The sequence below is a fragment of the Pseudophryne corroboree genome, chromosome 4 (assembly GCF_028390025.1).
Source record: "Pseudophryne corroboree isolate aPseCor3 chromosome 4, aPseCor3.hap2, whole genome shotgun sequence".
In the NCBI taxonomy this organism is placed as follows: Eukaryota; Metazoa; Chordata; class Amphibia; order Anura; family Myobatrachidae; genus Pseudophryne; species Pseudophryne corroboree.
The window spans coordinates 313,617,281-313,640,952 of NC_086447.1; the positions used below are offsets into that span (position 1 = coordinate 313,617,281).

The 23,672-nt window shown below is 46.1% G+C and overlaps 1 protein-coding gene across 1 annotated transcript in view; it reads left to right on the forward strand.

Annotated features, from left to right (window-relative positions):
- Positions 1-23,672, forward strand: part of LOC134909439 (actin-like protein 6A) — a 196,576-nt gene that overhangs the window by 86,738 nt on the left and 86,166 nt on the right. The window contains exons 5-6 of the mRNA XM_063916315.1: positions 6,648-6,745; positions 7,741-7,835. Of these exons, the coding sequence (XP_063772385.1) occupies positions 6,648-6,745; positions 7,741-7,835 (193 nt within the window). The remainder of the gene's footprint in view (positions 1-6,647; positions 6,746-7,740; positions 7,836-23,672) is intronic.

Consider the following 23,672-nt stretch of genomic DNA (forward strand, 5'->3'; position numbering starts at 1 on the left):
CCGCTGTTATCATACTGTTAACTGGGTTTAGATCACAAGTTGTACGGTGTGATTGGTGTGGCTGGTATGAGTCTTACCCGGGATTCAAAATTCCTCCCTTATTGTGTACGCTCGTCCGGGCACAGTACCTAACTGGCTTGGAGGAGGGTCATAGGGGGAGGAGCCAGTGCACACCACCTGATCGGAAAGCTTTACTTTTGTGCCCTGTCTCCTGCGGAGCCGCTATTCCCCATGGTCCTTTCAGGAACCCCAGCATCCACTACGGACTCCGAGAAATAGAATTATCGGTAAGTAAATTCTTATTTTACATGTCACTATAATATCTATAGCCATAACAGTATAGAACAGACCTTTAGTTGCACATTCAATTATCTGCAGTCTTCTGTTGGAGCATTAGAAGATGTGCGTCTGTGAGTTTCTGGTGGGTACAGCAGGTAAAACATTGCTGAGTTTTCTATCCTCTATGGCAGGGCTGGCCAAACCGGTCCTCGAGATCTACCAACAGTTCATGTTTTCCAGGCCTCCTAGAGATCGGTAGAATTGTCAGTTAGGAATGAATGCAGCACATCTTAATTAGGAATGACTACACCTGTGCACCAGCTAGGTGGTCTGGAAAATGTGAACTGTTGGTAGATCTCGAGGACTGGTTTGGCCAGCCCTGCTCTATGGGGTGCATACAAAACTGAAGCAATGCTGCAATGCCTTACTTTGTGCGTGTGACTCATTTGTTAGAAGTATTGTTCATCCATACGCTCTCAAAATTAATTCGTTTTAAAAGGAAAAATGTCTGTTAGTTTTGTCAAGTTTTTTTTTCTTTTTTTTTCTCTGACGTCCTAGTGGATGCTGGGAACTCCGTAAGGACCATGGGGAATAGCGGCTCCGCAGGAGACTGTGCACAAAAGTAAAGCTTTAGGACTACCTGGTGTGCACTGGCTCCTCCCCCTATGACCCTCCTCCAAGCCTCAGTTAGATTTTTGTGCCCGACCGAGCAGGGTGCAATCTAGGGGGCTCTCCTGAGCTTCTTAGAAAAAGTTAGTTTTAGGTTTCTTATTTTCAGTGAGACCTGCTGGCAACAGGCTCACTGCATCGAGGGACTAAGGGGAGAAGAAGCGAACCTGCCTGCTTGCAGCCAGCTTGGGCTTCTTAGGCTACTGGACACCATTAGCTCCAGAGGGACCGAACACAGGCCCAGCCTCGGAGTCCGGTCCCAGAGCCGCGCCGCCGGCCCCCTTACAGAGCCAGAAGCAAGAAGAGGTCCGGAAAATCGGCGGCAGAAGACATCAGTCTTCAACAAGGTAGCGCACAGCACTGCAGCTGTGCGCCATTGCTCCTCAGGCACACTTCACACTCCGGTCACTGAGGGTGCAGGGCGCTAGGGGGGGGCGCCCTGAGCAGCAATAAAAACACCTTGGCTGGCGAAAATACATCACATATAACCCCCAGGGCTATATGGATGTATTTTAACCCCTGCCAGAATACAGCAAAACGCGGGAGAAAAGTCCGCCGAGAAGGGGGCGGAGCCTATCTCCTCAGCACCCTGGCGCCATTTTCCCTCACAGCTCCGCTGGAAGGACGTCTCCCTGACTCTCCCCTGCAGTCCTGCACTACAGAAAAGGGTAAAAAAAGAGAGGGGGGGCACTAATTGGCGCAGTTTGATAATATCAGCAGCTATAAGGGGAAAACACATTATATAGTGGTATATATATATATATATATATATATATATATATATATATATATATATATATATATATATATATATACATACATACATACATATATATATATATATATATATATATATATATATATATATATATATATATATATATATATATATATATAGCGCTCTGGCGTGTGCTAGCATACTCTCCCTCTGTCTCCCCAAAGGGCTAGTGGGGTCCTGTCCTCTATCAGAGCATTCCCTGTGTGTGTGCTGTGTGTCGGTACGATTGTGTCGACATGTTTGAGGAGGAAAATGATGTGGAGGCGGAGCAATTGCCTGTAATAGAGATGTCACCCCCTAGGGAGTCGACACCTGAGTGGATGGGCTTATGGAAGGACTTACGTGACAGTGTCAGCTCTTTACAAAAGACGGTTGATGACATGAGGCAGCCGGCTACTCAGCTTGTGCCTGTCCAGGCGTCTCAAAGGCCATCAGGGGCTCTAAAACGCCCGTTACCTCAGATGGCAGACACAGATGCCGACACGGATACTGACTCCAGTGTCGACGATGAAGAGACGAATGTGACTTCCAGTAGGGCCACACGTTACATGATTGAGGCAATGAAAAATGTTTTACATATTTCTGATAATACAAGTACCACTAAAAAGGGTATTATGTTTGGTGAGAAAAAACTGCCTGTAGTTTTTCCTGCATCTGAGGAATTAAATGAAGTGTGTGATGAAGCGTGGGTTTCCCCCGATAAAAAACTGATAATTCCTAAAAGGTTATTGGCATCATACCCTTTCCCGCCAGAGGATAGGGCACGTTGGGAAACACCCCCTAGGGTGGATAAAGCGCTCACACGCTTGTCTAAACAGGTGGCACTACCCTCTCCTGAGACGGCCGCCCTTAAGGAACCTGCTGACAGAAAGCAGGAGAATATCCTAAAATGTATATACACTCACACGGGAGTTATACTGCGACCAGCAATCGCCTCAGCCTGGATGTGCAGTGCTGGGGTGGCTTGGTCGGATTCCCTGACGGACAATATTGATACCCTAGACAGGGACAGTATATTACTGACTATAGAGCATTTGAAAGATGCATTTCTATATATGCGTGATGCACAGAGGGATATCTGCCGACTGGCATCAAGAGTAAGTGCGTTGTCCATTTCTGCCAGAAGAGGGATATGGACGCGGCAGTGGTCAGGTGATGCGGATTCCAAAAGGCATATGGAAGTATTGCCTTATAAAGGGGAGGAGTTATTTGGGGTAGGTCTATCAGACCTGGTAGCCACGGCAACTGCTGGGAAATCCACATTTTTACCCCAGGTAGCCTCTCAACATAAGAAGACGCCGTATTATCAGGCGCAATCCTTTCGGCCCCATAAGGGCAAGCGAGCAAAAGGCTCCTCATTTCTGCCCCGTGGCAGGGGGAGAGGAAAAAGGCTGCAGCAAACAGCCAGTTCCCAGGAACAGAAGCCCTCTCCCCCTCTGCCAAGTCCTCAGCATGACGCTGGGGCCTTACAAGCGGACTCGGGCACGGTGGGGGCCCGTCTCAAGAATTTCAGCGCGCAGTGGGCTCACTCACAAGTGGACCCCTGGATCCTTCAGGTGGTATCTCAGGGGTACAAATTGGAATTCGAGACGTCTCCCCCTCGCCGTTTCCTAAAGTCTGCTTTACCGACGTCTCCGACAGGGAGGCGGTATTGGAAGCCATTCACAAGCTGTATTCCCAGCAGGTGATAATCAAGGTACCCCTCCTGCAACAGGGAAAGGGGTATTATTCCACGCTGTTTGTGGTACCGAAGCCGGACGGCTCGGTGAGATCTATTTTAAATCTAAAATCCTTGAACACTTACATACAGAGGTTCAAATTCAAGATGGAGTCACTCAGAGCGGTGATTGCGAACCTGGAAGAAGGGGATTATATGGTGTCTCTGGACATCAAGGATGCTTACCTCCATGTCCCAATTTACCCTTCTCACCAAGGGTACCTCAGGTTTGTGGTACAGGACTGTCACTATCAGTTTCAGACGCTGCCGTTTGGATTGTCCACGGCACCCCGGGTCTTTACCAAAGTAATGGCCGAAATGATGATACTCCTTCGAAGGAAGGGAGTTTTAGTTATCCCTTACTTGGACGATCTCCTGATAAGGGCAAGATCCAGGGAACAGTTGGAAGTCGGGGTAGCACTATCTCAGGTAGTGTTGCGGCAGCACGGTTGGATTCTCAATATTCCAAAATCGCAGCTGATCCCGACGACGCGTCTTCTATTCCTAGGGATGATCCTGGACACAGTCCAGAAAAAGGTGTTTCTCCCGGAGGAGAAAGCCAGGGAGTTATCCGAGCTAGTCAGAAACCTCCTAAAACCAGGCCAAGTCTCAGTGCATCAATGCACAAGGGTCCTGGGAAAAATGGTGGCTTCCTACGAAGCAATCCCATTCGGCAGATTCCACGCAAGAACTTTCCAGTGGGACCTGCTGGACAAATGGTCCGGATCGCATCTTCAGATGCATCAGCGGATAACCCTGTCTCCAAGGACAAGGGTGTCTCTCCTGTGGTGGTTACAGAGTGCTCATCTTCTAGAGGGCCGCAGATTCGGCATTCAGGACTGGGTCCTGGTGACCACGGATGCCAGCCTGCGAGGCTGGGGAGCAGTCACACAGGGAAGGAATTTCCAGGGCTTGTGGTCAAGCCTGGAGACATCACTTCACATAAATATCCTGGAGCTAAGGGCCATTTACAATGCTCTAAGCCTAGCAAGACCGCTGCTTCAAGGTCAGCCGGTGCTGATCCAGTCGGACAACATCACGGCAGTCGCCCACGTAAACAGACAGGGCGGCACAAGAAGCAGGAGGGCAATGGCAGAAGCTGCAAGGATTCTTCGCTGGGCGGAAAATCATGTGATAGCACTGTCAGCAGTGTTCTTTCCGGGAGTGGACAACTGGGAAGCAGACTTCCTCAGCAGGCACGACCTCCACCCGGGAGAGTGGGGACTTCACCCAGAAGTCTTCCACATGATTGTGAACCGTTGGGAAAAACCAAAGGTGGACATGATGGCGTCCCGCCTCAACAAAAAACTGGACAGGTATTGCGCCAGGTCAAGGGACCCTCAAGCAATAGCTGTGGACGCTCTGGTAACACCGTGGGTGTACCAGTCGGTGTATGTGTTCCCTCCTCTGCCTCTCATACCCAAGGTACTGAGAATTATAAGACGGAGAGGAGTAAGAACTATACTCGTGGCTCCGGATTGGCCAAGAAGGACTTGGTACCCGGAACTTCAAGAGATGCTCACAGAGGACCCGTGGCCTCTACCTCTAAGAAGGGACCTGCTCCAGCAAGGACCCTGTCTGTTCCAAGACTTACCGCGGGTGCGTTTGACGGCATGGCGGTTGAACGCCGGATCCTGAAGGAAAAAGGCATTCCAGATGAAGTCATCCCTACTTTGATTAAAGCCAGAAAGGATGTAACCGCAAAGCATTATCATCGCATTTGGCGTAAATATGTTGCGTGGTGCGAGGCCAGGAAGGCCCCTACAGAGGAATTTCAACTGGGTCGATTCCTGCATTTCCTGCAAACAGGAGTGTCTATGGGCCTAAAATTGGGGTCCATTAAGGTTCAAATTTCGGCCCTGTCGATTTTCTTCCAGAAAGAACTGGCTTCAGTTCCTGAAGTTCAGACGTTTGTCAAGGGGGTACTGCATATACAGCCTCCTTTTGTGCCTCCAGTGGCACCTTGGGATCTCAATGTAGTTTTGGGGTTCCTAAAATCACATTGGTTTGAACCACTCACCACTGTGGACTTAAAATATCTCACATGGAAAGTGGTAATGCTGTTGGCCTTGGCTTCGGCCAGGCGTGTGTCAGAATTGGCGGCTTTATCCTATAAAAGCCCTTACCTGATTTTTCATACGGACAGGGCAGAATTGAGGACTCGTCCTCAATTTCTCCCTAAGGTGGTTTCAGCGTTTCACCTGAACCAGCCTATTGTGGTACCTGCGGCTACTAGGGACTTGGAGGACTCCAAGTTGCTGGACGTAGTCAGGGCCCTGAAAATATTTGTTTCCAGGACGGCTGGAGTCAGAAAATCTGACTCGCTGTTTATCCTGTATGCACCCAACAAGCTGGGTGCTCCTGCTTCTAAGCAGACTATTGCTCGTTGGATTTGTAGTACAATTCAGCTTGCACATTCTGTGGCAGGCCTGCCACAGCCAAAATCTGTAAAAGCCCATTCCACAAGGAAGGTGGGCTCATCTTGGGCGGCTGCCCGAGGGGTCTCGGCTTTACAACTTTGCCGAGCAGCTACTTGGTCAGGGGCAAACACGTTTGCTAAATTCTACAAATTTGATACCCTGGCTGAGGAGGACCTGGAGTTCTCTCATTCGGTGCTGCAGAGTCATCCGCACTCTCCCGCCCGTTTGGGTGCTTTGGTATAATCCCCATGGTCCTTACGGAGTTCCCAGCATCCACTAGGACGTCAGAGAAAATAAGAATTTACTTACCGATAATTCTATTTCTTGTAGTCCGTAGTGGATGCTGGGCGCCCATCCCAAGTGCGGATTGTCTGCAATACTTGTACATAGTTAATGTTAACTAAATCGGGTTATTGTTGTTGTGAGCCATCTATTCAGAGGCTCCTCTATTATCATGCTGTTAACTGGGTTCATATCACAAGTTGTATGGTGTGATTGGTGTGGCTGGTATGAGTCTTACCCGGGATTCATGAATCCTTCCTTATTGTGTACGCTCGTCCGGGCACAGTATCCTAACTGAGGCTTGGAGGAGGGTCATAGGGGGAGGAGCCAGTGCACACCAGGTAGTCCTAAAGCTTTACTTTTGTGCCCAGTCTCCTGCAGAGCCGCTATTCCCCATGGTCCTTACGGAGTTCCCAGCATCCACTACGGACTACGAGAAATAGAATTATCGGTAAGTAAATTCTTATTTTTTTCTTTAATACTGAAATGTTCTTCCTTTTAGTGGAATACTAGGGCGAAACGGGAGAAGTTGACTGAGCTGATGTTTGAGCATTATAATATTCCAGCATTCTTCCTATGCAAAACTGCAGTTCTTACTGCGTATCCTTTTTACATACTTACATTTTCTTGTGTCTGGGTAATGATTTTATTTTCATTTATAATTTCACTTCAGATTTGTAGACCAAATTTCAACTGAACTAAAGTAGGATTCTCGAAACACCTGCACAGCGTTGTTACTCATTTATGTAGCGGATTCTGGTTATATTTACTTGTTAGTCATTTTCTTTCAGCAGTTTTATTTTATATGTTGTGTAAATTGCTTATGTATTAACATTACCTAGGCGCAAAACTTGATTTATCCACATTACATTTAGGTTTGCTAAATGTTCATATAGCAGAACAGCACCTTGCTCTTTGTTAATGTACCTATTTGGTTAAGTATCAGGGAATAAAAAGGTTTTAAAGGACAGGGGCTCACCACTAATAACTTTAGCCGAGACGGAATATGTTCCACTTACAACTGTTTGGGTGAAATTCAATTGTGGCGCCCAACAGAGCATTTCAGTTGTTGCTCTGTTCGGGCGTGATGGCTGCCGGCGCCTGCATTTCAGTTCGCAGCCCTCGAGGGTGATGGTCTGAAGTGTGTGAATAGTGACCCATTTGGGTGCCCAAATGGCACTATTCGTTAGCACGAGAAAAAAATCGAATTCCGCCCCGTGGTCTCCCATCACTTTAGACAACAGATCGAAGGTGCAAAACAGTTGAATATCTCCCTATGTCTTCTATCCTTCAACCAGTTTTGTATTCATGTACAAATTTCACAGTAGAGCTAGCATTCCTCTTATGTACCAGACTGGTATTGATCATTTTTGCATAATTCAAGTATGCCCCATCTATTGCACAGCCAAAATCTAGTTTCAAATGTACCGCTTCAAAAATATTTGTTAGGCAGAACCAGTCCTTCATGAAACCATAGTGACACAGTTCAGAAAATCAGGCTACTGTTTCTTACAGCATATTTCTTAACAATTACATAATTATTAACCAAGTTCATTTGCATATTGCTAAAATGGCTCCTTCACTCCTGGAAATAGATTTGCTAACGGTCGATCTACGGGTCTAATTCTGGATAGTGGTTCTACACATACTACAGCCATTCCTGTACATGATGGCTATGTACTTCAACAAGGTAAGCAAGTGTATTGGTGTTTTTTTTTTAAATTAAGTATTTTTATTTCGAAGGAGAGTAGTTTGCATACAGACATTGCATAACAGGAACACATTAAACACGTAATGACATGTCCTCATCGGGGAACAGCATTCACTTTCGACTTATTTTCAAACTATGTCATTTGCTCATAGGCGCATAGGAATGTACAGTTATATATACCATTATTTTGCATTATCCGTACACTCTGGTATTCATGAAATCACATTATACTTTGTTTTGTTCCCCCCCCCCCCCCCCCCTCAAATATAACTCTTATGGACAATCCGTCCGAGTAAAACCCTTTAAAAGAGAAGAAAACAATCAGAAACCAAACACAGAGAACCCCAGAAATAAAAAAATTAAAAAAACAAAGAGACAAAAAAACATTATGGGGAAGAGGACGCATTGGGGGATACTAGCACTCTAAATCCTACCCTGTCCAGATGGGCACAGAGCCACTCTCTCATTCACAACCCATTGGGTGAGAGGGAAGCCTATGGCCCTAGAAGATCATAACTTGGCAAATCCAGGACCTGTTAGTAACCCTATCACCATTAAGTTGTAGGGTCTGGGACGGAGTATATGGATTCCAGCCATGGAGACCAAATTCTTTCAAATTTAGCGGGGGCATTGTGTTTCATATAAATGTATCGTTCCTTAAAAACGGTGTTGTTTATTAGTGCCTTAAGAGCGGGGAGTGTAGGGCCCTTAGGGGCCATCCATAGCCTCGCAATGCTCACCTTCGCCATTGCACATATGTTGCGAGCATATAGGCCCTCTGGACCAGACACAAAGTCAGAGCTACCCATTCCCAGGATGCAAAATTGCGGAGTAAGCATGGCCTCGTCCACCCCTGTGTTCCCCAGAATCGATCCGACCCCCGCCCAGAAAGCCCGCAGCACCGGACAATCCCAAATGAGGTGCCAAAAAGTACCTGCAGTCATCCCACACTTAGGACAGTCACCCACACGACCCGTCCCGAATTTGGCCAGTCTGGCCGGGGTCATATATATTCTATGCAAAAGGAAGTATTGTATCTGTTGATACCTGATGGATTTGGTAACCGTGCACGGAGTTTCCAAAGCAAGGGCCCAGTTCTCTTCATCTATGGGGCCCAGATCCTGCTCCCATTTGACACGGAGACGTGTCAAAGGATCTATATGGAGTTTGGCGAGTAGATAACCATAAGCATGGGAAATCATCTTAACTCGACCCAGCATACTTACAAAGGTCTTAATGGGAAATGGTATAATTTTAGGGGGGGAATTGGCGAATTGGGACTGCAAGGCATGTCTGAGCTGGAGGTATCTAAAAAAAATAGGAGTTAGGCAAATTAAACTCATCTTTTAGTTGTTGGAAGGATTTGAGCGTATTATCCGTATAAAGGTGATTTATGGAAATCACTGATTTAGGGGCCCAAACTTCCCTCCCCTCGAGCGCATACAGTTCAGGGAGCCATTTAGAATACCAGAGGGGGGTGTCCGGGTCCAATCCATCAAATTTCAAAAGAATTTTTAGTGCCTGCCACACCTTCATGGCTTGGTATATAAGAGGAGGGAGGAACCGGGCCAAGCTCCCACTCAGCAACACCTGCAGGGGGGATAAGTCGGGGAAGTAGCATTGGACAAATACCCAGTGTAGAGAAGTGACGCCAGTATCCTGTACCCATGCACTAATATGAGACAGCTGAGCGGCATAGTAGTACATCTGAAAGTTTGGCAAGGCCAGACCTCCGTCGCTGCGCAGCCTGGTGAGAGTGTTCAGTTGTATTCTAGGACGTTTGCTAGCCCATATTAAAGAAGACAGGACACTATTCAATTTTCTAAAGAAGGATGGATGAATATATACAGGGGATTGCAGAACCACATATAGAATCTTAGGTAGTATTATCATTTTTACGAGGCTGACCCTGCCAGATACAGTCAATGGAAGCTTACACCAAGTCTTGGATTTACGAGTAATTTGTTGCATGATCGGATCAAGGTTCAAAGGTGTAAAGTCAGAGGGGTCATTGGTTACCTGAATCCCAAGATATTTAAATTTCGCCGTCCAACATAGCGGTAGGGAGATTTTAGGAGCAGCAGGGGGGGGGGCAATCACAGGCATAATAGAGGACTTAGACCAGTTAATATGAAGGCCTGAATATACACCGAACTCCTCAATCAATTGCAACACTGTAGGCATAGACCTGGTGTAATCCTGCAGAAACAACAGCATGTCGTCAGCGTAAAGGGCAATCCTATCCTCACGAGGGCCGGTATGAATGCCCACCACGCCTGGGTGGGACCTTATTAGACAGGCCAAGGGTTCGATGGCCAGGGCAAACAAGGTTGGGGACAGAGGACATCCCTGCCTGGTCCCGCGAAACAGGCGGAACGAGGGAGAGATATAGCCATTCACTGAGATCCTGGCAGTCGGGTGCTGATAAAGCAATTTAATCCATTTTATAAAATTAGGCCCGAAACCCATAGCTGTCATGACCTCCCATAGATAGGACCACTCGATACTGTCAAATGCCTTGGCGGCATCCAGTGAGACCACTACCGAGTCAGAGGGGAAGTCATATGGGATTTGTAAGATGGTATATAATCTACGTAGGTTAATAGAAGTGGACATCCCTGGCATAAAGCCGGTCTGGTCGGAGTGGATAATGGAAGTAATTACGGTGTTGAGTCGAACTGCTAAAATCTTTGCCAGGATCTTAGCGTCAGTGGGAATCAATGATATCGGTCTATAGGATTCTGGGGATCTAGGGTCTTTTCCGGGCTTCGGGATCACTATAATAATCGCCTCCGCCATAGAGGGGGAAGTTGATCATTAACAAAAATATCAGAATACAGGGCGTGAAGCCTAGGACCGAAGAAATCAATGTGGGTCTTGTATACCTCTGAGGGGATGCCGTCATAGCCCGGTGCCTTGCCGCTGGGAGACAAGCCAATAGCCGCCGTTACCTCTTCCAGAGTTAAGGGTGCCTCCAGCATCTCAGAGGCCTCCGGGGGGAGTGTGGGTAGGGGAATATTACTTAAATAAGCGGAGAGGTCTGATGTCGAGTCTACCAGTTGTGAACTGTAGACCTCAGCATAGTAGGAGCGGAATAGCTGCGCAATTTCCGGCGTGGTGTTCACAAGGGCGCCATCGCTACCGGTCATCTGAGCAATTGTAGAACCTGGGCGGTCACTGTGCACCAATCGAGCCAACAGGCCACCTGGCCTATCGCCCTGCATGTAAATATTAGTAGCCTGAAATAGAAGCGAGCGCGAGTTTTTATCAGACAGATGAGCCACCCATGCCGACTGGGCCGCCAGCCAGCGTACCTTCAGCGCAGGGGTGCCATCCACCAAGTATCTAGATTCCAAATCCCTGGCGTCACTCTCAAGGGCTCGCTCTCTCTCCCTGCAGGACATTTTGAGGGCAGAAATACGTCTAATATACGTTCCCCTTAGGAATGCCTTAAATTAATCCCAAACCACTGTTCCGGGGGCCGAGCCTACATTGTCAGTAAAGTATCCCTCCCACTGAGTCACCTGGTCAGAGCAGTCACCTATTTGCAGCAGCCAGGAAGGATGCAGTTTCCAATAAGATTGACCCCTCTGGCTCACCATAGCGAGAGTCAACACCATAGGGGAGTGATCAGATATACCCCGGGCCTCGTATTGGACGTCAACCACCCTAGGGAGAAGAACGGGGGAGAGTAGGGTCAGATCGATCCTGGAGAACGAACCATGCGTGCCAGAGAAGCATGAAAACTGTCTAGTCGTAGGGTGCCGAGCTCTCCACACATCCACCCACTGCAAATTATTCAGAAAATCAGCAAATTTAGTAGGACTAGAGCGGACCCCAGCAGCCTGCGGAGAGCGCCATCTGTCTAAAGCTAAATTCATGACCTTGTTAAAGTCACCCAAGCAGATTACCGGGGTGTCCGGAGAGGAGGCTATGAATGAAGCGGCTTGCTGTAGTACATCGTACGAGAATGGGGGGGGGGGATATAAACCGCCAGTATGTAGTAGGGTTGGGAACTTAGTCTACATTCAAGGAACACAAATCGACCGTATTTGTCAGTCTTGACCGATACCAGCTCAAATTGGACCGATTTCTTTATCAGGATTGACACACCCCTGGAGGAAGAGGAGTGAGAAGCGTGATAGGCCCAGCCCACCCAGGGTCTTCTAAGTGACAGTAACCTATTCCCCTCCAAGTGAGTCTCGCAGAGACATGCAACATCCGGGCCATATTTCCGAAAGTGTAGTTAATACTAAGGAACGCTTTATCTTATTATTTAAACCTCGAACATTCCATGTCAGAAATTTCAAATTAGCCATAGATCTGGTAATATTCTATGTAGTAACCTAAAGATACAGTCCAGCGAATATTCCTGGAAATTGTTAGTGAGGGTAATAACAGTGCTATACTACTCAATCCCTGATTCTTAATCGACAGTATCCAATGCATCAGACATACTTCCCACATCAAAATGAATGTACTCCAAAACAAATTTAAGCATGAGAAAAATAACAAACTATAGAAAGAAAAAAACTTGTGTAAGGCACAGCAACAAGCTGTTCGCTGAACTCTCCCCCCCTCCCCGTATACCACCCCTAACTTCGGCATACTTAAATCCCAAACTATCGTTTCTATCTCTCAAGGGCTAAATACAAAACAAAACCCTTAACCAAAGTCAAGCGATCAAGAGAAAGAAAAGTCCTGAGCCACCAACGCCAAGGGGGGGCTCCCTGGACAATGGGTAGATGCCTCTGGTGGTCCCAACCGATCATTAGACAGTGCAGGGCCTCAATCCGGGGCCATCTGGCGCGCTCCCGGAGCATATCTGTCCAGCCATTGGGCCGCCTCTCTAGGGGAATTGAAGAATTTGGTTTCCCCGTCCGCTACCACCCGGAGTCAGGAGGGGAATAGCATAGAGTAGGAGACGTTCAGGTCTCTGAGGCGCCTCTTGATAGGCATAAACTGGGCTCGATCCTTCTGGACTTCCGCGGCAAAATCAGGAAAAGCAGACACGGTAACCCCGTTTCTGGTAAGGGGGGCCTTTTGTGCGTCCCAACCGGAGGACCGAGTCACGGTCCTTATAATGCAGAAATTTGGCGATGAAGGTGCGCGGAGGGGCGCCAGGAGGTAGAGGACGAGATGGTATCCGGTGTGCACGCTCCACCGTAAACTGTGCCGTGAAGGATTCAGCGCCGTACAGTTCCTTAAGCCATGACTCCAGGAAGACCTCAGGCTGGGAGCCCTCCTCCTTCTCCGGCAGGCCCACAAATCGCACATTATTTCTACGCAGCCGACCCTCCATGTCTAGTAATTTGGATTGAAGGGATGTTACTTGCTGGGTTACCGTGGAAATAGATTGTGATAAAGCTGAATATTTATCTTATATAAAACCCTTTATGAGGTCTAAGAACACTGTACGCTATTTACGTATGGAGTACCGTAAGGGTACGCACGTTGCGTAGCAATCGCTTAGCCGTAGTCGAGACGCTGAAGCGTCACGTTCGCTCACGGCCAAGAGATCACAGGCAGGCACGCTATTGGCTGCTGACTAACGTAATGATTCGCTATAGCGTAGCGGACGCTCGGGACCACGAGGAGATCACCAGCGGCGCTGACGCTAACAATGTTAAACCTTTGTATCTAAACCATAAACAGTGTATTGTGCAGTAAAACCTTAGTGTAATGATAGAGTGTAAATGCAACACAGTATAACCTTATTAACTCAAAAGCTGTTTGAGCGTCACCGACGCTCTGAGAATACTTAACACTATAAGAAATACACAGATACCGTGCTCAGGGTCCAACGCCTAATATATATATTATGAATTATATACTTGCAAAAGAATTAATACAAATACAAATCATACACTACAATATAACATAGACTACCTAACCAGATAACTACACAGGAAATACAATACAATACAATTACGTTTTAAGGGAAAAATAAGAGAGAAAGAGGAGAAGAGAGAGAGAAATGGCCCACAATAACAGTAAGAACAATATGGTTGCGGAGAAACACTTACGCACAAGGGGAAACGATCGCATGCGCCTCTGGACATCCAGCTCCCGATTTTCAGCAATGATAACCGTTGAAGAGTGAGAGCTGGATGTGATCGGCTTGTCTATTTATGCCCCACACACAATACAATTCAATGGTCCCTACATTCTCATTGTTCATTGGACACAGGAATTCCTCCTCGCATTATAACAAAAGGTCATAGGTTGATTCATACAGGTGGGCTGTGACTATTTCCAACAGCTCAGGTGGGTGGGATACTGGGTTTCCCGCCGCATGACTAAGTAAGAGCAAATAATAGTAAATGGACATAAACTTCTTATGTCCATAACTATTCGCACGAGCGATTAATCCGCTCCAAACCAACACCGGAATATTGCTATTTAAATACTCTTCCGATGGGTACTAAACACCACTGTATTACTCCTGTCTGACCCTTCGTATCAAACAAAGAGGGATTTCTCTGTTCATGAACATTCTATATTAACCAAACTTTCAGAATCTATCAAAGGGACCATGATCTACAAAATACATTATATAGTGAAAATATGTAACGATTGAGTCGCACGCTACGATCACATAAACTCTACCGTAAATACGCATACCGTGCGCCTGCGGGTGCCCGCGACTGTGAGTATGCGCACGTACGGGAGAGCGTACGCATGCGCAGCACGGACCTGTGTGAGGTGCAAATATGGTAGTGTGCATAGAGATATTTTTCTGACTTTGACAGTCCACCCTTTGGCAGTCAACAATAACTGCCACCTTCTAAAACATTTCAAAAAGAGAAAAATATATGTCAGGGGTTAATACATTTACATGGTTGGGTAGGGGAGGAGAGGAGAAGGTAGGAAAAAAAAGGTATGACCTAGTGAGATAGCAGAAGCATGTGTGTATGAATCCGTGCTTGGGGGTCATGTATCATCGTGCCGTACGTGTTTTAAATCAAGCTTCGAGGTATTGCGAAGTATACATTTGAATTCCTTCTTATCCCGTGGTACGGGTCTGTGGATGGGCTGTCAAACTTTACCGAGCTCTTTTCGGCTTTGGTTGTAACAAAATGGGGGAGCACATTTTAGTTGATGATACATGAATGGGGGAGATATGTGATTGCTGATATCTGTGCCTGTATTCCCTATCGACTATGTGTGTCATTACCTGAGGGTTGTAGAAATGAAGAAAAGACATAATTACGGTAAATGCGGTGGTATTCTATGTCAGGTAAATGTACATTCGTCGATTGAGGTCTTGTTTGGTGTCTGTTGAATGCAGTCGTCTTTGTGCTTTTGCCCATAAGGTGCGAGCAAAAGCTGTCAATGTCCATAGATTTACAAAAGTGTTGGGCTAGCGTAATTTTAAAATTTCTAGGGAAACTGGGGATCTATGGCAAAGTTCATCAAAAATCTGTGCATCAGGTTGTCAAAACTTCTTCTTTAATCCATCTGTTGTCTGTATATCGGCTCATCAAATTCCTCGTCCAAGTGGGTCTTTTTACCTTGGAGGAAACGGAAAAACAGGTGAAAGAAACGGACCGTAGAAATCGCATTTTCATCACATCATTGTTTCTACATTTGGGTCATAAATCAGATCCATGGGAATTACAGTTTCCTCACTCCTTAAACTCATTACCCTAGTACGACGATTGCACTTCATTAAAGCCTGACCGCATCTAAATATCAAACCAATTGATATGACAACACCTAAGATACATAGGAGAAACTTCCCAACATCCATTATGACTCCTTGAGCCCACTCTCCTAAACCAGAGAACCAATTTCGCGGGTTCAACCATGACACCCAACCAGTCAGCTCATTACCTACAGCAGCAAGAGTGAGATTGTGTCTCCTGCGAAATTCCCACTTCAGTTGGAGAATATCGTCCATCTTTTGGTCTATGACCTCGACCGGGTCCTCGGTGCTATTCGTAATATATGTGCAACATTTCACGCCGTATTGTGTTGCCAGTGTGACACAATATCCGCCTGTCACTGCTGTGAGGTAATTAAGAACCATTCTATGCTGTACCAGTTCTGTTTTATAAGCTTGAAGTTCTCTTCCAGTATACCTAAACGTGTCATCATACATTTCAGTGATATTATCTAACAAATTTGCAAGCGCAGATATGTATTTATAATTCAGCACTCCTCTGGTGGTGCGAGTGATGTCTAACGCGATTAGAAACTGAATCCCGGTGGATTCATGGATCATGTCAGAGGCCGGATGCTCTGTTCTTTCTATCAGGTGCCGTTTAACTATGTGCTCGTAATGGGTGTGAGTATAAGGAGTTTGGGCAACACGGTGTATGTCTTTCATTTTGTCATGTGATACAGTCATTACTTCAGGCAGTACTTTTCCAATATAACACAATCCTTCAGAGTTTGGGGCAAGCCACTTATACGCCTTTCTCCCGCATATGAAATATGCATCATCGGGGAGAACATATGGGACGGAGTAGGACATAACCATATTACACACCTTCCATGTGAAATCTCCTAACCCTAATTCTTCCATCTGCTTAGTACACGTATCAGGTTGTACGATATGTGCACAGTATCCTGGTGATACCTCTCCAACTCTCGTAATCCTATTTCCTAAGGTATACCTATATCGGAAAGATTTTCCTCTACTGGCTATGTGGCGTATAAGCTCTGTATCTGTAGGCATTCTATCTGCTCTATGCGAAAAGGTCATGGTTTGGTTACTCCATGATACTTCCCAATTTCCTGGCTTTCGGGGATTGGAGATGTTAAAACATAATAGGGACCTATCCACATGGTATTGGTGGAGCTTCAAACTAGGAGGGCTGGAGATATTAAACCTCCTGTCCACCGGTCTCCCACCACTTAACTCAAGTACCTCCCCTAACGTTAAAGGAAATGGTACTAGCCCTGATTTGCTATGACCTTGAGGTACTTGAGCATACCCAACAATCTGTTTTATTTAACACACTACCCACTAAGGAGTGATAGTCACTCAATGGATGCCGGTCCATATGGATATTAAAACTGGATTGGCATTTCTTAATGCACCCATCCTCCACTACGTTGTTACAGAGCCTACAGATACAGTTTTCTTCAGCTAACAATCCTTCACAATTCCTTCTATTGTCAATGCTATCGGATCGTTTTCTGATACTCTCCTTTACTTGTTGGTTAAGTTGTTCTTGGAACGTTACGCCTCCATCTTTTATCATCAGAACCCATTCCAGAACCTCTCTCGACCTCCATGGTACTCTCGCCGGAACAGACTGCTCTGGTCAACATCATGGTCAACAGGAAAATCCGGATCACAGCCTCTTGGGGCAAGTCCATCTTGTAGGAGGAAACGGAGAAGAATGAGAAGGGGGAAAAAAATAATTTGAGGGAGAGGGGATGGGAAGTTGGAGAAAAACAATAAAAGGGAACAGGGGATCGACAACTGCTTTTGGTCTTGTGATTTTCAATGCTCAGGTGCCGCCTCAATCCTCCTGGAACAGACACTCCAGTGATACAACCTCTACCGTCTGTTCCTTATCACGGGACCTCTCTGGATCAGCAACCTTCTTACAGTGGGACGAATGAACCCAAGTCTCTCTCTCAGCAACCTTCAATGCTGTAGTGCTAGTCAATAAGACCTGGTATGGTCCTTCCCATCTGTCAATAAGGCAACCTGAGCGTAGAAAATTCCGTATCATTACATAATCCCCAGGTTCAATGTCATGACAATTACGATCTGGTAAATCAGGAATCACTAACTTCAGATTATCATTTTGATTCCTTAACTGTTTACTCATGTTAATCAAGTATTTTACAGTCACTTCATTGTTACACTTCAAATCATCCTGAGGGTTAATCATAACATGCGGTTGTCGACCAAACAAGATTTCAAAGGGAGACAGATTAAGAGGGGACCTGGGAGTGGTTCTGATGCTGTACAGTACAATGGGTAAAGCTTCTGGCCGTGTCAATCCTGTCTCTGCCATCACTTTACTCAGTTTATTTTTAATAGTGCTGTTCACTCTTTCTACTTTCGCACTCGCCTGTGGATGGTATGGAGTGTGCAGCTTGCTATCAATTCCCATCAATTTACACATTCCTTGAAAGACATCACCTGTAAAATGGGTACCCCTATCGCTCTCAATTATTCTAGGGATACCGTATCTACATACAAATTCCTGCACAATTTTCTTAGCAGTAAACATAGCGGTATTTGTGGCCGCCGGAAATGCTTCGACCCAATTTGAGAAAACATCTATACAAACAAGTACATATTTCAAATTTCGACAAGGGGGTCATTGAATAAAGTCAATCTGTATTACCTGGAAAGGGCCGCCGGCAGGTGGGATATGAGATGGTTCTGTAGGTATTGCCTTTCCGATGTTCTTTCTCAAACAGGTAAGGCATGACATTGCTCTTTTACTCGCATGAGATGAAAATCCTGGGGCACACCAATATGCTCTTACCAACTTGCACATCCCTTCCTTGCCCAGATGAGTCAGCCCGTGAGCTGCCTCAGCTAAACATGGAAGGTATGCTCTGGGGGCCACTGGTTTACCGTGTCCATCCGTCCAGAGTCCTGAGGACTCCTGGCCATATCCTTTTGCCTTCCAGACTGCCTTTTCCTGTGTGGAACACAAATTTTGCATCTCACACAACTTCTGTGTGTTGATGGTATTAAATACCATCAGTTGTGTGGTGTCTGTCTGTCTGGGGGTAGCAGCTGCTAACTTAGCAGCTTCATCTGCTCGGCTGTTACCAAGTGATACTGGGTCTTGGCTATATGTGTGTGCTTTACATTTGATAACAGCCACTCTGTCGGGTTCCTGTATCGCTGTTAGAAGCCTTTTTATGTGAGCTGCATGCGCTACCGGTGTACCAGCTGCCGTCATGAAATTTCTGAGGCGCCATAGGGTTCCGAAATCATGGACTACCCCGAATGCGTATCTAGAGTCGGTGTAGATATTGGCTGATTTGCCCTTCGCCAATTCACATGCTCTGGTTAGGGCGACCAGTTCAGCAACCTGGGCTGAGTGAGGTGGGCCTAGCGGTTCCGCTTCTATGGTGCCTTGGTCATCTACGACTGCGTATCCAGTACACAAGTTTCCCGAGTCTGACTGTCTATGACAACTACCGTCCGTGTAGAACGTAAGTTCTACATCTTCCAGTGGGTTGTCACGGATGTCAGGCCTTGCGGTAAAATTTTGGGTCAAATATTCCATACAATCATGTGTGTCTTCCTTTGTATTAAATCCTCCTTCCCCACCACTCTCATCCTCCACCCTTTGTGCCTGTCCAGGCACACCTGGGAGATATGTTGCAGGATTTAATGCACTGCATCTCCTTATGGTGATGTTTACGGGGGCCATTAGTGCCAATTCCCATCTTGTAAACCGCGCTGATGAGACGTGCCTGGTTTGGGCAGAATTCAGCAAGGCTGACACTGCATGTGGTGTATGAATTGTGAGGTTGTGACCTAGCACGACATCTTCGCTTTTCGTTACTAGCAATGCTATCGCAGCAACGCTTCGCAAGCATGTGGGGAGGGATTGCGCTACCGTGTCTAGCTGAGCGCTGTAATAGGCTACTGGCCTGCTGGCATCACCGTGCTTTTGGGTTAGTACGCCTGCCGCGCAACCAGCACTTTCTGTTCCGTATAGTTCAAAGGGTTTCCCATAGTCTGGCATACCTAATGCTGGTGCCTGCGTTAGGCACTGTTTAAGTCTCTCAAATGCTGTCTCAGACTCGTCTGTATGCGAAATCCAATCAGGTTTGTTTGAGGAGACCATCTCCTGCAAGGGTAACGCTAGAATGGAAAACCCTGGGATCCAGTTACGGCAATACCCACACATTCCTAAAAACGTTCTGATCTGTTGCTGGGTTTGTGGCAGAGTCATGTCTCTAATTGCTTGAATTCTATCAGCGGTCAGGTGTCTCAGTCCTTGTGTTAGACAGTGTCCCAAATATTTTACCTTAGTTTGGCATAATTGCAACTTGTCTTTGGAAACCTTGTGTCCTGTGTCTGAAAGATGAAACAGGAGCTGTTTCGTATCCTTCAGGGATGCTTCCAATGAATCAGAACACAGTAGTAGATCATCCACGTACTGTATTAATACTGATCCACTCACTGGTTGGAAAGACTGTAAACAATCATGCAAAGCCTGGGAAAATATACTTGGACTATCTATGAATCCTTGTGGTAATCGAGTCCATGTGTATTGGACTCCTCTGTATGTAAATGCAAACAAATATTGGCTGTCAGGGTGCAGAGGTACCGAAAAGAAAGCGGAGCAGAGGTCAATAACAGTGAAAAATTTCGCAGTGGGAGGGATTTGCATTAGGATGACAGCTGGATTTGGCACTACGGGGAACTGACTCTCAACTATTTTGTTAATCCCCCTTAGATCCTGCACTAGCCGGTAACCCCTCCCCCCACTCTTTTTCACAGGGAAGATGGGACTATTGGCAGTGCTGGACGTTCTTACCAGAATGCCCTGTTGTAGCAAGCGCTCTATTACTGGGTAAACTCCTAACTCCACCTCTGGCTTCAGAGGGTACTGTGGGATTTTTGGAGCTATCCTACCATCTTTTACTTGTACAACTACCGGAGCTACGTTTGCCATTAATCCAGTGTCCTGTCCATCTTTAGTCCAAAGTGACTCTGGTATCTGGGATGTCATTTCCTCTACTTGGGATGGAGTCCTATTTGTCATAATGGTATGTGACATTAATTTTGACGGGGAGTCTAACATGTCTCGCACTTCCTGAGCATGATTCTCAGGTATGTCCAAGAATACACCTTCAGGAGTACAATAAATGACGCACCCCATTTTGCACAACAAGTCTCTTCCCAGGAGATTAGTCGGTGCCGATGCAGCCAGCAAAAAGGAATGCTTGGTATGTAAAGGCCCTATTGTAATCTCGGCTGGTTTGCTAACAGGGTAATGCTGGACTACTCCTGTTACTCCCATGGCTGGAATTGTCCTACCAGTGGTTCTCATGCCCACTGTCGAATTTATCACTGATTTGGCCGCCCCCGTATCTACAAGAAAGTTTAATGATTTACCAGCTACATTAATTGCAACTTCGGGTTCACTTCCAAGGCTTGCAATCAATTTTACTGGCTGCAGATTACAGGTATGGCCACACCCCTATTGGGTATGGTGACCTCCCTGAATCCCGCTGGCAGCAACTACTTGTGATGGAGTTAATTGGGAGCTACCAGAGGCTTGCCAGTCTCTGTTCGGGGGATATCTTTTTGTTTCCCCTGCATGTGGCTCATAACTCCGTTTCTGCGGACCCTGATCCCAATGTAGTGTATCGTGTCGTTGTCTAGGGGGTTGATAAGATTTTTGTATATTTCTCGATCTACAGTCTCGTGCAAAGTGTCCCTGTTTGTGACAAGAATAACATGTTACCACATTTGACTTACCCACAGGGTTTGGTGATATTAACACAGGCTGTTTTGTGGTCAGGGCCTGTATACTTACTGACATTAACTTATCACCTTGTGACTCCCTGTGTCTGGTGATATTCCGGTCGTGATCAATAGCAGCCTCTCTCAAAGTAGCCACAGACAGACCTCGCCAACATGGTTGTGTGGTCTGTACCCTAGTCTTTAATGACTCTTTTAGACCATCCATCAGTACCGATACTGCTACTTCTCGATGGTTTATGTTTGTTTTAATGTCCTCTATGCCTGTGTATTTTGCCATCTCTAATAATGCTCTGTGAAAATACTCTGTAGCTGTTTCTGACTCCTTTTGTTTAATGGAGAATATCTTGTTCCATTTAACTACCGCTGGGAAATACTCTTTTAACTGTAAGCTTATTCTTTTTACATTGTCTTTGTTGTACACTTCTGTAAGAGGTACATCCTGATCTAATCCACAGTCAGCTAAAAATTGAGTTGCGTCAACATTGGGGGGTAAACATGCTCTCAGCAATATCTGCCAGTCTTTGTTGTTGGGCTCTAACGTGTTACCTAGGTCTCTGATGTATTTTTGGCTGGCAACTAAGTCTTTTCTAGGGTCAGGGAATTCCATTCGGGAAAATGGGCTATACATGGCAATGTTCCTAACAGGAGTGACTCCTGAAGTGTCTGTTTTCCCATTTGGAACTACTATTACCTTAACAGGATTAACTCTAACAACCTCATTCTGTGTAGATTCTACAGGCTGTGGTGAAATAGTTTCAGCATAGTGTATGGTGCCGTACTTACCCGTTGATACGACCTCACCTATCCCTCCGCTAGGGGCCTTTGTTACTAATCTCGGGGGTGGAGCTGTGCCTACTGTGGTTTCTGCTATGGTGGCTGCTAGAGAGAGCGCTGAAATTGTTGCCGATTCGTCCTCTTGATCACACTCTTGAGGAAAGTTCAAAACAGGGTACAACTTGCACGGGTTAATACTTGCATTGGTTAATTGGTTAACATTATCTTTAACATTTACACAGTTGCTAAGTGTTTGTTTGTTACACCTTAGTGCGTCATTCTCCGCAACCAATTTCTCTCCTGATATGTATGGTGTCGGCGGGGCCGTGGCTACCAGTTTCCTGATCGAGCCAGATCCCGCCGCCTGAGCCAATCCTCTCTGTATGTCACCCTCCTGTTGCCACAACTGCAAATAATCATAATGCTTGATTCGTCTCTTTGCTGATTTAATGAGACATATCCTTCTCCTTAAATTCGTTAACACTTCTGAGCTGAAGCTACCTACTCTTGGGAATTTCTCCCCGTCATGTACTGTCATTCTCTCCCATTCATCACATAAAGCTTCTGTGTGACTTCCGTACTTTTCACACATTACGTACCTTGCCGACCCGACTGGTCGGTTTATGGAATCAACCCGAACCGAGGTTGATCGCCCCCTTCCTGAACAACTGGCCCCCATAATTTGCAGGTGTTACGGACCCTTACAAAAAACCAAGATATTCACGATAGGTTGACGGTAAGGTTTACCGAGCACCTTACTCACTCTGCCCACGCCGACCAATACGACCTGATCACACCGATATGGTGCTGGCGTACTCGACCCAGGGCACCTATTAACCTTTGTTTACTGGAACATGCGAGGGATATCCGCAGAACACTTACTCTTTCCAGTAAAGGTGAGGATGTTGGATAATTCCTGAGTGACCAGCGAACTTCCCTTTGTAAAAATAAAAAATTACACAAATCACGTCAGAATGTACAAATAGCGTTTATGACCTTCGTACACAAATAGTACCGGTCAGGTTTACTAATGCACACAATTACGTGCGGTACAATCGTTCAGCACATAAGCAACTAATCTTATGTACGGAGCGACCAGCGGAATCGAAAATTGCGGCTGCGAATTCCTTCAGCAAGAGCTTGTATGGCCTATATGGGTGTTGCACCAACCCTTTTAGGTGTTGTGCCTGTGGACTGTATAGCGGACTTCCTTGTCTGCTGTACCTGAACCTGCTGGTCTGCTATGACCTCCTGGTCTGTTACAGTATGACCTCCTGGTCTGCTATACTCTAATGCTCAATTTTTTTATGTTTAACCAAGGATGCCTCCCTAGCCACCGTGCATGTCACTTACACGTATGTACCTCACGAGAACTCAATGATTTCTTTTGGTTCAACCTCAAAATTGTATAAATGTATGTAAAAACACTCACTCACCACATGTACACTTTTTGTTTCTATTTCTGCGCAGAAATTTCTCTTTAGACCAGATGTGTTACAAATTAGGAGAAGGATCTGTTAATTTAAATTTCGAATTTAAAATAGATTTGCGCTACTTATCGCCTGTTGCGTTATTTAAAAATCAACACTATCGTGTGACTTGAGTTACGT